Source organism: Pseudorca crassidens, chromosome 2, assembly GCF_039906515.1.
Source record: "Pseudorca crassidens isolate mPseCra1 chromosome 2, mPseCra1.hap1, whole genome shotgun sequence".
Taxonomy (NCBI): domain Eukaryota; kingdom Metazoa; phylum Chordata; class Mammalia; order Artiodactyla; family Delphinidae; genus Pseudorca; species Pseudorca crassidens.
The window spans coordinates 75,150,238-75,165,217 of record NC_090297.1 but is presented as its reverse complement, the minus strand read 5'-3'; the positions used below and the strand labels follow the sequence as shown (position 1 = coordinate 75,165,217).

Genomic DNA, 14,980 nt, shown 5'->3' with positions numbered 1-14,980 from the left:
GTTGAAGATTTTTTGTGTGTATGTTTATCAGTAATGGTCTGTAATTTTGGTATCTTTGGCTTTGGTATTAGCATGACGGTGGCCTCACAGAATGATTTTGGGAGGTTCCTTCCTCTGCAATTTTGGAATATTTTCAGAAGGATAGGTGTTAAGTCTTCACTAAGTGTTTGATAGATTTCACCTGTGAAGCCATCTGGTCCTGGACTTGTGTTTGTTGGAAGTTTTTTAATCACAATTTCAATTTCAGTGCCTGTAATTGGTCTGTTCATATTTTCTATTTCTTCCTGGTTCAGTCTTGAGAGATTGTACCTTTCTAAGAATTTGTCCATTTCTTCCAGGTTGTCCATTTTATTGGCATAGAGTTGCTTGTAGTAGTCTCTTATGATCCTCTGTATTTCTGTGATGTCAGTTGTAACTTCTTTTTCATTTCTAATTTTATTGATTTGAGTCCTCTCCCTTTTGTTCTTCATGAATCTGGCAAAAGGTTTAACCATTTTGTTTATCTTTTCAAAGAGCCAGCTTTTAGTTTCATTGATCTTTTCTATTGTTTTCTTCGTCTGTATTTCATTTATTTCTGCTCTGATCTTTATGACTTCTTTCCTTCTACTAACTTTCGATTTTGTTTATTCTTCTTTTTCTACTTGCTTTAGGTGTAGGGTTAGGTTGTTTATTTGAGATCTTTCTTGTTTCCTGAGGTAAGCTTGTATCACTATAAACTTCCCTTTTAGAACTCCTTTTGCTGTGTCCCATAGGTTTTGGATTGTCATGTTTTCATTTTCATTTGTCTCTAGGTATTTTCTTATTTCCTCTTTGATTTCTTCAGTGATCCATTAGTTGTTTAGTAGCATACTGTTTAGCCTCCACGTGATTGTGTTTTTTAGTTTTTTTCTTGTAGTTGATTTCTAATCTCATAGAATTGTGTTCAGAAAAGATGCTTGATATGATTTCAGTTTTCTTAAATTTACCAAGACTTGCTTTGTGGCCCAGCTTGTGATCAGTCCTGTAAAATGTTGCATGTGCACTTGAGAATGTGTATTCTGTGGCTTTTGGATGGAAGGTTCTATAAATATCAATTAAGTCCATCTGGTCTAATGTGTCATTTAAGGCCTCTGTTTCCTTACTGATTTTCTGTCTGCATGGTCTGTCCATTGATGTAAGTGGGGTGTTGAAGTCCCCCACTATTATTATGTGACTGTCAGTTTCTCCTTTTATGGCTGTTAGCATTTGCCTTATATATTGAAGTGTTCCTATGTTGGGTGCATATATATTTACAATTGTTATATCTTCTTCTTGGGTTGATTCCTTGATTATGTAGTGTCCTTTTTTGTCTCTTGTAACAGTATTTTAAAGTCTATTTTGTCTGATATGAGTATTGCTACTCCAGCTTTCTTTTGATTTCCTTTTGCATGGAATACCTATTCCCATCCCCACACATTCAGTCTGTACATGTCCCTAGATCTGAAGTGGGTCTCTTGTAGACAGCATATATACGGGTCTTGTTTTTTATCCTTCAGCCAGTCAGTGTCTTTTGGTTAGAGCATTTAATCCATTTACATTGAAGGTAATTATCTATATGTATGTTCTTATTGCCATTTCGTTATTTGTTTTGGATTTGTTTTTGTAGGTCTTTTTTCTTCCCTTCCTCCTTTGTTCTCTTCTCTTGTTATTTGAAGACTATCTGTAATGTTGTGTTTGGATGCTTTTTCTTTTCTGTGTTTTTATCTATTTTTGATTTGCCATTACCATGAGGTTTTGATATAGCAGTCTATATATATACAAGTTGTTTTAAGTTGCTGGTCTCTTAATTTCAAATGCATTTTCAGTATCCTGCATCTGTACTGTCCTCTTCTCATGATTGCTGGTTTTGGTATCATATTTGTGTGTGGATAGTTTCCTACCTTTGCTGTACGTTTGCCTTTACTGGAGAGCTTTCCCATTCATAATTTTCTTGTTTCTAGTTGTGGGCTTTTCTTTTCCACCTAGAGAAGTTCTTTTAGCATTTGTTATAAAGATGGTTTGGTGGTGCTGAATTCTGTTAGCTTTTGCTTGTCTGTAAAGCTTTTGATTTCTCCAGTGGATCTGAAGGAGAGCCTTGCTGGGTAGAGTATTCTTGGTTGTAGGTTTTTCCCTTTCATCACTTTAAATGTATCATGCCACTCCCTCTGGCCTGCAGAGTTTCTACTGAAAAATCAGCTGATAACCTTATGGGGATTCCCTTGTATGTTTTTTGTTGCTTTTCCATTGCTGCTTTTAGTATTTTCTCTTTGTCTTTAATTTTTGTCAGTTTGAATAAAATGTGCCTCAGCGTGTTACTCCTTGGGTTTATCCTGTATGGGACTCTCTGTGATTCTTAGACTTGGGTGAATGTTTCCTTTCCCATGTTAGGGAAGTTTTCAGCTATTATTTCTTCAAATATTTTCTCAGGCCCTTTCTCTCTTCTCCTCTGGGATCCTTATAATGCAAATGTTGGTGCTTTTAATGCTGTCCCAGAGGTCCCTTAGACCAGCAGTCCCCAACCTTTTTGGCACCAGGGGCTGGTTTCATGGAAGACAATTTTTCCATGGGTGGGGTGGGGGGTGGGGGGTTGGTTCAGGTGGTAATGCGAGTGATGGTTCACGTGGTAATGTGAGCAATGGGGAGCCACAGATGAAGCTTCACTCACTTGCCTGCCACTCACCTCCTGCTGTGTGGCCTGGTTCCTAACAGGCTGCAGACCGGTACCAGTCCACAGCCTGGGGGTGGGGGACCCCTCCCTTAGACTGTCCTTATTTCTTTTCATTCTTTTTTCTTTGTTCTGTCCTGCAGCAGTGATTTCTACCAATTTGTCTTCCAGCTCACTTATTCGTTCTTCTGCCTCAGTTATTCTGCTATCAATTCCTTCAAGTGTATTTGTCATTTCAGGTATTGTATTGTTCAATTTTTTATTGTTGTTCTTTAAATCTTCTAGCTCTTTGGTAAGCATTTCTTGTATCTTCTTGGTCTTTGCCTCCATTCTTTTCCCAAAACCTTGGATCATCTTTAGTATCTTTACTCTGAATTCTTTCTCAGGTAGATTGCCTATCTCCTCTTCACTTAGTTGTTCTTCTGGGGTTTTATCTTGTCCCTTTATCTGGAATGTATTTCTCTATCATCTCATTTTGTCTAACTTTCTGTGTTTGTGGTCTCCATTCCACAGGCTTCAGATTGTGGTTCCTCTTGCTTCTGGTGTCTGCCTCCTGGTGGGTGAGATTGGTCCAGGGAGCTGTGCAGGCTTCCTGGTGGGCAGGACTGGTGCCTGCCCACTGGTGTGTAGAGCTGGGTCTTGTCCCTCTGGTGAGCAGGGCCATGTCAAGGGGTGTATTTAGAGGTGGCTATGGGCTCAGGAAGACTTTAAGGAGCCTGTCTGCTGATGAGTAAGACTGTGTTCCCACCCTGTTGTTTGTTTGGCCTGAGGCGTTCCAGCACTGGAGCCTCAGCCAACTGGAGTTGGGTGGGGCCAGTTCTTGGTGCCACAATGGCGACCTCCAGGAGAGTTCACACTGATGAATATTCCCTGGGCCCTCTGCCACCAGTGTCTTTGTCCCTACAGTGAGCCACAGCCAACCCCTCCCTCCCCAGGAGGCTCTCCAAGTCCTGCATGTAGATCTGGCCCTCCAGGAGTGGAGTCTCTGTTTCCCCCAGTCCTGTGGAGCTCCTGCACTCAAGCCCTGCTGGCTTTCAAGCCAAATGCTCTAAGAGCTCCTTCTCCCATTGGCAGACGCCCAGGCTGGGGATCCTGACATGGGGCCCAGATCTCTGGGTCCTGTGGGAGAAACTCTGTGATACAATTATTTTCCAGTTTGTGGGTCACCCACCCTGCAGGTATGGGATTTTATTTTATCATGAACGTGCCCCCTTCTACCATCTCGTTGTGGCTTCTTCTTTGTCTTTGGATGTAGAATATGGTTTTTGGTAGGTTCCAGTCTTTTATCTCGATGGTTGTTCAGCAGTTTGTTGTGATTTTGGTGTTTTCGTGAAAGGAAGTGAACTCAAGTCCTTCTACTCTGCCATCTTGTCCTTGTCTGCTGGCACTTATATTCTTGCAGCACCCAGCTCTACCCCATTTGCTAAAGCTGCTTATCCTGGGAAATCTCACATGAGGCCCTGGAGCGAACACACAGACCAAGACCTTTCTTAAAGGATGATGTGGGCGGCTTATCTCTGCTTCCACTACTGCTGCTCTATCTAACTTATTCACTCATTCAAATTTATTCGCTCATTCATTCAACATATATTTATTTTCTTCTATATTCCAGGCAATGTATTAGACATAGGGGATTCAGTATCAGAGAGGACATCATCCTGGCTTTACAAAGCATACAAACGGATAAACTTAAAGTCATGTCTTCCTAAATGGTGAAGGATGAGACACAGTGAGCTAAAGTAATTTAATCCAAGTCACACCGTCAAAGGAATATATCCTTAGCTTATGGATTTTGTTTGAAAATAGGAGTGAAATGGTCCATAGATTAGCTATTTGGAAACCGTGATGTATTTACAAATTAACAGAAAGGTTTATTCATTCTCATCAAGTCATAAAATTACCCCCAAATGAAAAGGTCTGAAGAAACATTGTGGGTGATAAATAAATAAATGGACAATATCCTCCTTTTGACAGTACACTTGCTTTTTCACGTATAGGACAGTTCTTTAAGTTTTCTTTTTTTCATCCTGCTCTCTAAATATTATTGGTCTTGGCCTTTTCCTTTTCTCAATGTACATCCTTTCTTTGGTGACTCATTTACTCTCTTTACTATTTGCTGATGATTCTCAAATATCTTTTTGCTCTAGACCTGCTTACACAATTGTATAGTGTCTCATATTGTCTCATATTTATCATTTCTAAAAAGGAATTCCTCTTTCTTACCCAGATATGTTATACACGAAAGTTTCTTTCCACTTTTCTACATCTTCCTCTTATCTGTCTAGACTGACAGCCATCTGTATCATTCTCTTCTTGGACAGAAGCATGGGAACTTGAGGTAGAGAAATAAATGCTAGTTATGAACACACATTTTCCCATGTTGTGCTTGAAGTGATTTTCTCATGTCTGGCTGACCTTCTGTTTCTCCTACCCTCCAAGATTGTACTAGATTGAACCATGAAAAATTACCATTCTTAAGGTTAAAAAAATAGTCAGATATCAGCAGTTACATGTAGTATAACTAATTACTACCTTTGTTGTGGTAAGATGACTTATAAAATTCTCTTATTTTTAAACATAGAGTAAACACAATAGTACTAATGCAAACATCCAAGTTAATATGTTTCTAAGATAAAACAGAACTAAATCTTAGGGAATTAGCTTTATATATTATATTTTCAAGTGAATTTGAGGAGGTTGAGGGTCTGAAATTCTTTATCCTATAAATACAGTTGTTTCTACATTGAAAAGAAAATTTGAAACAATATAGAGTTGTTTTAAACTACAGTTGAAGGCACAGTGATTTTTTAAAGATAATTGTCAAGTCTAAGAACTTCATGTAAAGTTTTTTAAACATTTTAGCTTCAACTAGGAAATATCCTAATTTTATATCAGTCTTCAGTGAATAAGTAGGATGTGGTTACTTTAAAAAATAGAACCTGAGTATTTTAGAGTTTTTACTGACTTTTGGGAAAAAATAGTATTTCTTTTCAATTCTAAGAAGTGATTTATTATACATAAGGCTTTTTGAGTTTCCACTTTAGCTAACAAAATCTTTAAATAGACTAATATATATTCCATTTTGCAAAAAGTGAATGTTTTCATTTATCGTAGAGTTACCTAGCTCTTGACACATAGCATGGCATGTTCTAGCTAAAAGCTTTTTTTTTGTTAATGTGTGTTAGACATGGAATCAGTGTTTTGAAACTTCTTTTAATGAAAATTCTTGATCAAAAAGTATAAATTGCTGATAATTCTTATAAGCTGAGGCTATGGCTTCAATGACTGCTTTGTATTTCCCTTAAATACTCAACAGAAATGGTTTGGGTTTTGTGGGCCATAAAGTCTCTGTCCCAACTACTCAGCTCTGCCTTCATAGGGTGAAAGCAGCCATAGGCAATAGGTAAACAAAAGGTCATGGCTGTGTTCCAGCAAATCTTTATTTCCAAAAAACACGCAGCCAGCCCCTGGGGTCATGGTTTGCTGACTCCTACTTTGATATTCTATAGTGATTTATCCCACAGAAATTTTTGTTATCTGCTTTATATTTTAGTTATTAATTGCCTAGTATAGTATCTTATACATGATAAATAATTAAGAACTAATGAAATAAGAATGAAATTTTATGCATTTCATCTTTGGGAAAATGTACATCCTTCTAATACTACTTAGAATATTTCTGCAGAAGTGTCTAACTTGAAAACAGAGGTTAAAAAACTGAAGAAAAGTATTGGGAGGAATCAGTCTTAATAAAACATCAAATCAAGCCAAGAATAAAATTGAGTCATTGTGATGGTTTTAAAATATGTCTGCAATTCTTTGATGTTCCCCCTTCCGAAAGATAGTCTTATTTCACTCTCAGTGTGGAGTGGACTTCATGACTCGCTTCCAATGAATAGGCTATGGCAGAAATAGCTGTGTGTGACTAGGTCATAATAGACATTGCGGCTTCTTCCTTGCTCACTCTCTCTCTTGGATTATTCACCTCCGGGGGGTGGGGGGGGGGCGGGAACCTACTGCCATGAAGTCAGGCCATACGGAGGCCTACATAGCGAGAAACTGAGGCCTCCAGCTAACAGCCTTCTTGGAAATGGATTCCCTAGTCTCAGTCAAGACTTCAGATGACTGCAGCTTATGTCATATCTTGACTACAACCTCATGAAAAACTCTGAGCCAGAACTCAGAAAAATTCTGAGATAAGCACTAGTGAATTCTTGACTGACAGAAACTGTGAGATAAGTATTTATTGTTTTAAGCCACTGACTTTGGGGTGATCTGTTCTGCAGTAATAGATAACTAATACAATAATATAAAAGATTTCAACATTTGTTTTGAAATGAATAAGAATGAATTGAAAGGAACAGAAATGGAGGCCATCCATATTTTTCTTCTGATGATCCATAGATTAAAAATATGAATAAATTATGCCCATTTCCACATACCCATAATTTGCATTTGAGCACTTAAAAATTGAACAAATAACTTTCTGCCCTTGACTCTCGTTGGCATATGTGGCACTTAAGGTTTCATGGGTAAAAATTAGAACAAGTCATAGCGCCATAATCTGTCCTTTTAAACAGTGTTTCTGCAATAAGAGAAGGTTATAGGGCACCTTTGCCTAATACATGTCTCTCTGCTGTGAGTTCTGTAACTCACAAAGCATTCCCAGTGCAAGGAATCTGCCTAGAGACAACTGGCTAGGACATAGACCTTGGGAGCATGTAAAACTTGCCAATATCTTCTCTCTGATACAGATGTGTTGAATTAGTCTGTTTTCTTTTAAAAACAAAACAAAAGTCATTTTATGAAATAGAGCAAAAAAAAATTAAGTTTTGAATATAATTTCCTTCTATTTAGAAGAGTATTTTTCTATTGTAGATGAGTTTCTTTTATTTGGCAGATAGAACAAAAATTAGATTCTAAATAAAATAATTTTCAAACTATGTCCTCAAGCAATTATTGTGCCTCCTCCTTTTTGCCGTCAAACTTCGTAAAAGAATAAACTACACAGTTGTTTTCCACTTTCTCCTCACTTGTATTCTCTTTGGCAAAATTACATCCAAACACACAAAAGATACTGAAATTGTTCTTAAAGGTCACCGCCAGCCTTCTAATTGCCAAATCCTATGACTTTGTCTCAACAGTCATCCTTCTCAACCCTTCCACATAACACTGATGTCTTGCTATCTGAAACTTTTCCCTTCTTAAACTTTCCTTGCACATTCCTGATTCTCCTCTCTTCCTTTTGTTTTTCCTTCTATCTCTTGCTTCCAAAGAATTTTCATTAAAATTCTCTCCTGTTTTTCTTCTGTTATTACTGTATGTACTGCATCATTCTTATGATTTCAGGAATTGATTTTTCTATGGACTCACAAATTAATATTTCAGGATAGACTCTCTGATTGTCCCATGAGCCATAATTGTCAATTAAGAGCCATAATTGTCCCATGGCTTAATTCATCATCTCTCCTCTGACACTGGCTTCTCCCCTGAGCTACTGTTTCTTTGAGTCATGATACCATTGTCATAAGAGTCATTACACTTAAACTAGACTATTACAATAGCTTCTAACTGTTTACACCATTTTGTATCTTTTTCCCATTTCCACACATTGAACACAGTGTTGTTAAATTACTGTCCATTCAGTACAGATACGATTACATTCCTCCTTTACTCAAACCGACAATGATTCTTCAACAAACACAAATTTTTCTTCAAACACCACAAATACAAATACACTTGGCAGTCAAAGCCCTCAATAGTATATCACCATATCTATCCCAGTCTCTTTCCTACACATATCCTGTTTGCCAGACAATCTGGAATTGCTTTATGTTTGACATATGTTTCATCATTTGCTACCTCCCATTTTCTGTTCAGATCATTCCCTCTACGTTGAATACACTTTCACCATTTATCTTGTCAACAGTTGGCCGTACCTCAAATATTGTGTTCTCTGTAAAGCTTTTCCTTATGTTCTCAACCAGACATAATCTCTGCTGCCTTTGCATTATATAGGATTTTATTTTTCTTCTCTTAACTTACAGAAAATATGCTTTTCCTCATCCAACTTACTAGATTATGAACGCCTTATTATATTTCACTCATCTTTGTAACCTCTACCACTCTTAGCACAGAGCTTGTTACATGAACACATAAATATGTGTTTAATTTTATTTTCTTCAGATCATTTTGCACTTATTGAATAAGTTGATTTGCAATCGAAACCAGAGGTTGGTTCAGTGCACTTTATACCATCTTCATTTATAAAAAGATTTCTGTGAGACTAACTTTTGAATAAGCCAATTGAGATAGATTACAAAGTTTTTCAATTAAACATAGTTTAATTTAATGTATTTTTAGGAGAATATTAACAGCTATAACAAATAAACCTAAAAATTTTTGTAGGCTTAACTTGATAAGAAGTTGTTTTTGCTCATGTTACTAGTCCAGTGTGGGTATTACCAGGTAGCTCTCTCTGACAAAGTGACTGAGATGCCCGGCTTCCTTTTTTCTTATGGCTCCACCATCTCCTAGGGCCTTTAGTACATAGGTTAGAAGAAAGTGAAGGAAAATCACCTGTTTTTCAGGCAAACAAGTACCAGATTTCATCAATTCTAAAATACAAGTTGCATCAGTCACATTAGGCTAAGTTTTGCTGCAGAAAGAAATACCCTCAAAATATCAGTGGCTTATGACAACAAGTTTGCTTGTTACTTGCACTCTGTCCGCTGTTGGTTGGCTGTGGCTCTATCCATCTCTTCTGCATTCTGACACCTAGGCTTCAGGAGCAGCTCCTATCTGGGACATGGCTGACCTCAGGGTAGAAGGAAAAAAAGAAACTGGCTTAAAAAAAAAAAAGTGGCACATATCACTACCACACACACTCACTTTTATTTGGTCAAAGTAAGTTACATAGAGAAGCCAGATGTCAACAAGATGGAGGATTATATTTTTGCCATTGACACCGCAAGCCACATGGCCAAGGCTGACATCAGAAATGCAGGGATGTGTACTCTTTCAACAGAAAGGAGCAGTGAATATTTTTAACAATAATACAGTTTTTTTCACATTTTAGTATTTGTAAAATTAGGATGTTTCTTACAATCAGTGGTGAATTAAATTACTTGGAAGACTCTTTTTCTCTTTAGAGATAAAAAAGTAATAGTGCATCTTACAATCAATAACATCCTAGGTTTAAGGAAATTTGAGAGGCCTCAACTCTAAATGTGTTCAGCTGATTCACCTGTTGATTTCCAGGTGTGTGGATAGTTTTCAGATTAAACAGTAATATAGATTTAAAGAGTAAGTAGATATAAAGCCTGTGTAGTTCAGATTCTTTACTACTGGTCTAAACCTGTTTAGAGTGCTTATTTTCAGTTCTGTTGTAGGAATAGCTATAAAAACATTAGAAAAAAAATGAGTGAGAGAATTTTCAAAGAGGAGAAAACAGAGAAATAATTAGTGTACTAGAGTAGAGAGCTTAGAAATATGCCATGGATAAAATGTTATAAAAATGGCACCACAGATTTTTTTGGATTTGACACCGAAAGCAAAGACAATAAAAGCAAAAATAAACAAGTGGAACTACATCAAACTCGAAAGCTTCTGCAGAGCAAAGGAAATCATTAACAAAATGAAGAGGCAACCTGGTGAATGGAAGAAAATGTTTGCAAATCATATATCTGATAAGGAGCTAATATCCAAAATATATAAAGAACTCATACAGGGCTTCCCTGGTGGCGCAGTGGTTGAGAATCTGCCTGCTAATGCAGGGGACACGGTTTCGAGCCCTGGTCTGGGAGGATCCCACATGCCGCAGAGCAACTAGCCCAGTGAGCCACAACTACTGAGCCTGCGCGTCTGGAGCCTGTGCTCCACAACAAGAGAGGCCACGATAGTGAGAGGCCCGTCCACCGCAATGAAGAGTAGCCCCCGCTTGCCACAACTAGAGAAAGCCCATGCACAGAAACGAAGACCCAATGCAGCCAAAATAAATTAATTAATTAATAAACTCCTACCCCCAACATCTTCTTTAAAAAAAACAAAAAATGACCCAAAAAAACCTCATTAGAATACAGCAATAATTGACAGAATCTATAGAAAACACACTGGGCTACTTGAAGGGGTAGTATAGCATTATAAAAAAGAAAAAAAAAAGAACTCATACAACTCAATAGCAAAAAACAAGCAATTTGATTTAAAAATGAGCAGAGGGTCTGAATAGGTATTTCTCCAAATGAGATGGCCAGCAGGCAAAGGAAAAGGTGCTTAACATCACTAATCATCAGGGAAATGCAAATCAAAACCACAATGAGACATCACCTCACACTTGTTACAATGGCTGTTACAAAAGATAAGAAATAACAAATGTTGGCGAGAATGTGGAGAAAAGGGAACCCTCGTGCACAGTTGGTGAGAATGTAAACTGGTGCAGCCACTGTGGAAAACAATATGGAGGTTCCTCAAAAAATTAAAAATAGAACTACCATATGATTCCACTTCTAGGTATTTATCTGAAGAAAACAAAAGCATGAATTTGAAAATATATATGCACCCCCATGTTCACTGAAGCATTGTTTACAATAACCAAGATATGGAAACAACCTTTTTAAGTTTCCATCGATGGATGAATGGGTAAAGAAGATGTGGTTTATGTGTACAATGGAACACTACTCAACCATAAAAAGGGTACATCTTGCCATTTGTGGCAACATGGATGAGCCTTGAGGACATTATGCTAAGTGAAATAAGTCAAAGACAAATACCATATCATCTCACATATATGTGGAATCTAAAAAAAATATTTTTTAAACCAAGCTCATAGATACAGAGAATAGATTGACGGTTGCCAGAGGCAGGGGCTGAGGGGTGGGCAAAGTAGGTGAAGGGGGTCAAAAGGTACAAATTTCCAGTTATAAAATAAGTAAGCCACGGGGATATAATGTACAGCATAGAAGCTATAGTTAATAATACTGTATTGCCTATCTGAAAGTCGCCAAGAGAGTCAATCTTAAATGTTCTCATCACAAGAAAAAAATTCTGTAACTGTGTATGGTTATGAGGGATATTAACTAGAATTACTGTGGTGATCATTTCACAGTATATACAAATATTGAATCATTATGCTGTACACCTAAAGCTAATATATTGTTGTATGTCATTTATAGCTAGATAATTTTTTTTAAAAGATTGACACCACAAATTAATGGGAAAAGTAAATTTTAGTATGTATAGTATTTGGAAAACTGGGTCACTATGTGGAAAAAAATTAGTTGGATCTCTATCTCACCCCTGGTGAAAAAGATGGACTCCAAATGGATTAAAGACCTACCTTAAAAAGTTAACACTGGGGCTTCCCTGGTGGCTCAGTGGTTGAGAGTCCGCCTGCCGATGCAGGGGACACGGGTTCGTGCCCCGGTCCGGGAAGATCCCACATGCCGCCGAGTGGCTGGGCCCATGAGCCATGGCCGCTGAGCCTGCGTGTCCGGAGCCTGTGCTCTGCAACGGAAGAGGCCACAACAGTGAGAGGCCCACGTACCACAAAAAAAAAAAAAAGTTAACACTAATAGAAAAGAATGCCCATTACCTAATGACATAAAGGTAGAGGAAGGCTTCTTAAACAAGATCCAGAAAATACAAATCATAAGGCAAAAAATGGTTGGATGTGGCTACATCAAAATTAAGGATTTCTATCAATGAAGGATGTCAAAATAATCTCACAGGTGATGAATCACAAGAAGGAATTTATAACATCTAAAACCAGCAAGGAGTTTCTACCTTGAATGAATAAGAATTCCTGAAAATTATCACAAAAAAATATAGGCAACCTCAGGAGCAAAATTTGGACAAAAGATATGGATAGAAATTGCACAAAAATTGCATTCTTTTTGTAGTAGGTCTTTGAAATCTAGTGTGCCTTTTACATTTAAGTACATGTCAATTTGGACTAGCCACATTTCAAGTGTTCAATAGCCACTTACACTCATCTACCTTAGAAAGCTTCTTAACTCATCTGCCTCATCTGTTAAAGGGGAATCATGATAATACCACCAAATATAGTTGGTAGGAAGTATTTAACGTATGTTAATGTATACATAGTCACCAGATAGATAGATAGATAGATATGGATGAGGATATAGATATTGGGTTGGCCAAAAAGTTCATTTGGGTTTTTCTGTAAGATCTTACGTAAGAGCAGGAAAAACACGAACAAACTTTTTGGCCAACCCAATTTTTGTGGATAAAATCATGCCCCATACATTAACTTCAGGTAGCTTCAACACAGCAAACCATTTTTTCATGATTCAGGTACCTTCTATATGCTAATATGTAATATTATATAATCTAAATAGTGTCTTTGCTTGGTAGCTATTGCAAAAGAAAATGTTTCATACATTTTTAAATAAAAGAAAATAACTTCATAATTGAAGACAGTCAGGGAGAAGGATTATACGCTTGTTGTAAAGCTTGTTCTGCATTACCATTTTTGCTTTCTACACTGCTTGAAGTAGAATGCATAGAGACAAAGGTAGAGGCACCCTGAGCGTTGTTCACTCTGAAACAGTGGTACTGATTGCCTTCTTTCACTTCTTCTGCGAAATTCGTTCTTTACTTCAAGCTATTTTCTCCACCTAGAATTCTCTTCCTCCTTTCTGCGCTTGGCTGGCTGGCCTCTTTTTATTCTTCAGCTTTCAGTTTAAATGTCAGGTCTCAGGTTTACCCTGACCATCTTTCCTAAAATAGGTCTTGTCTTTTATTCTCCACCTCAGCATCACAGTTTCCTTTGTGAACCTGTATCATAATTTATAAATGTTCACTTTCTAATTTAGTTGTTTCTGTTACAAGACTTTTTGCCTCCTCGGGGCAGGGCCTAGATCTCCTTTTGCTTCCTAATGAAATCTCAGCAAGCAACAGAGTGCGTGGCACAAAGTAGGCACCAAATATTTTTGAATGAATTAATGAGTGGGTATGTGCTATTCCCTCATGTGTTGAGGAGCTTTCAAAGAAGGAAGTCACAGAAATGATTTCTTAAGCTAGTGTATCCACACCAAGAATCTACAAAAACAGCAGGAGTTTTTATGACATCCACTAGACTGTAAGTTCTACAAGGATAGGGACTATGTTTGAATTTGAAACTCAGTGCCTCCCAGCAGCCAGCCTGTCACATATTAGACATTCATATATATTTGTTGATTAACTGAATAATTAATTCTGATGTGAAGTCTTAGGCCGGATGCCTATACCAGGAGGAATTTTACTCTAAGATAAAATTTAGGATGAGTTAGAAAGAAACATCATGTTTATAGGTGATTTAAAACCAGGATGCTATAATAGTAATACAATATATGTGTATTTTCTGTTATATTTTTTCCTAAAAGGGACCTGTTGGTTCGCCTGGAGAAGTTGGAATGACTGGAAGCACTGGTGAAAAGGTAATTTCTTTCATTGTTTTGTTCAGTAGTAAGGATTCTAAGCTAAACTCAAAGGAGAGACAGTCATGATATTTTATGAATTAGAAATTAGAAATTACTCATAACTTAAAATGCATTACCTGTACTGAATCTCTTAAATATATTGAAATATAGCTGATAGCATGTATGTTTCTAATTTTTAAAAGGCAGAGTACTCTTTTGGCTATAATGATGTGCTCAGAAGAGAAAAGATGAAATTGATGGTCTAGGTTTATGACTAGAAAATATTTAAATCTACTTATGAGAACAAGCTCCTAAAGGAAACAGTTTTGAAAGTGAAGAATAAGTTATCACTTTCCCTGATCCAAGTTTCAGTCACAAACTCTTTATATCCTCTTGGAATTCAGTATGAAGTTTTTCAAAGATCTTTTTGGCTATTGTGATGGAAATTGTAATTTGCTTAAGAATTTCCTAGAAATAATTATCTTGGGAGTGATTTTCCATATTGAATTTCAAATTTAGGAAAGTCTTTTTTAAAAAAAATAAGTAATTCTTTATTTGAAACCAGCAAGGACATTTTCTTGAATTTTTTTAATAGAATCTTATAATGAACTAGAAGGTAATAAACCAAAAACTTCAAGTCTTTGACTGAAACCTGACTTGCTGACTATAAAGCAGAAGCATGATAGCCTAATGTGCAAGGCTACTGTTTGTGAGTAATTAAGTAGAGCCAGGATTAGAAGTAAATTAGATAATATTCCAGTTATTTCCATCTGAAATTTTTAATTTAAGTCAAACTCAACATATTGGCTTGGCCAAAAGGTTCCTTCAGTTTTTAAGTAAAAAATAAAAGACACATTTTTCATTTTCACCAGGAACTTTATTGAACAACTTATTCACTGTT

General features: G+C 36.9%; 1 protein-coding gene and 1 long non-coding RNA gene across 5 annotated transcripts in view; one reads left to right on the top strand and one right to left on the bottom strand.

Moving 5' to 3' along the window:
• The window catches only part of COL24A1 (collagen type XXIV alpha 1 chain), a 431,777-nt gene that overhangs the window by 252,542 nt on the left and 164,255 nt on the right, over positions 1-14,980 (top strand). For all 4 annotated transcript variants that reach the window (XM_067726773.1, XM_067726774.1, XM_067726775.1 and 1 more), the window contains one exon: positions 14,044-14,097. In XM_067726773.1, the coding sequence (XP_067582874.1) occupies positions 14,044-14,097 (54 nt within the window). The remainder of the gene's footprint in view (positions 1-14,043; positions 14,098-14,980) is intronic.
• The window catches only part of LOC137218932 (uncharacterized), a 213,334-nt gene continuing 205,491 nt past the window's right edge, over positions 7,138-14,980 (bottom strand). Inside the window, exons 10-11 of the long non-coding RNA XR_010940928.1 lie at positions 11,997-12,156; positions 7,138-9,479 (exon numbers count right to left, since the gene is read on the bottom strand). This is a non-coding gene — a long non-coding RNA (uncharacterized lncRNA). The remainder of the gene's footprint in view (positions 9,480-11,996; positions 12,157-14,980) is intronic.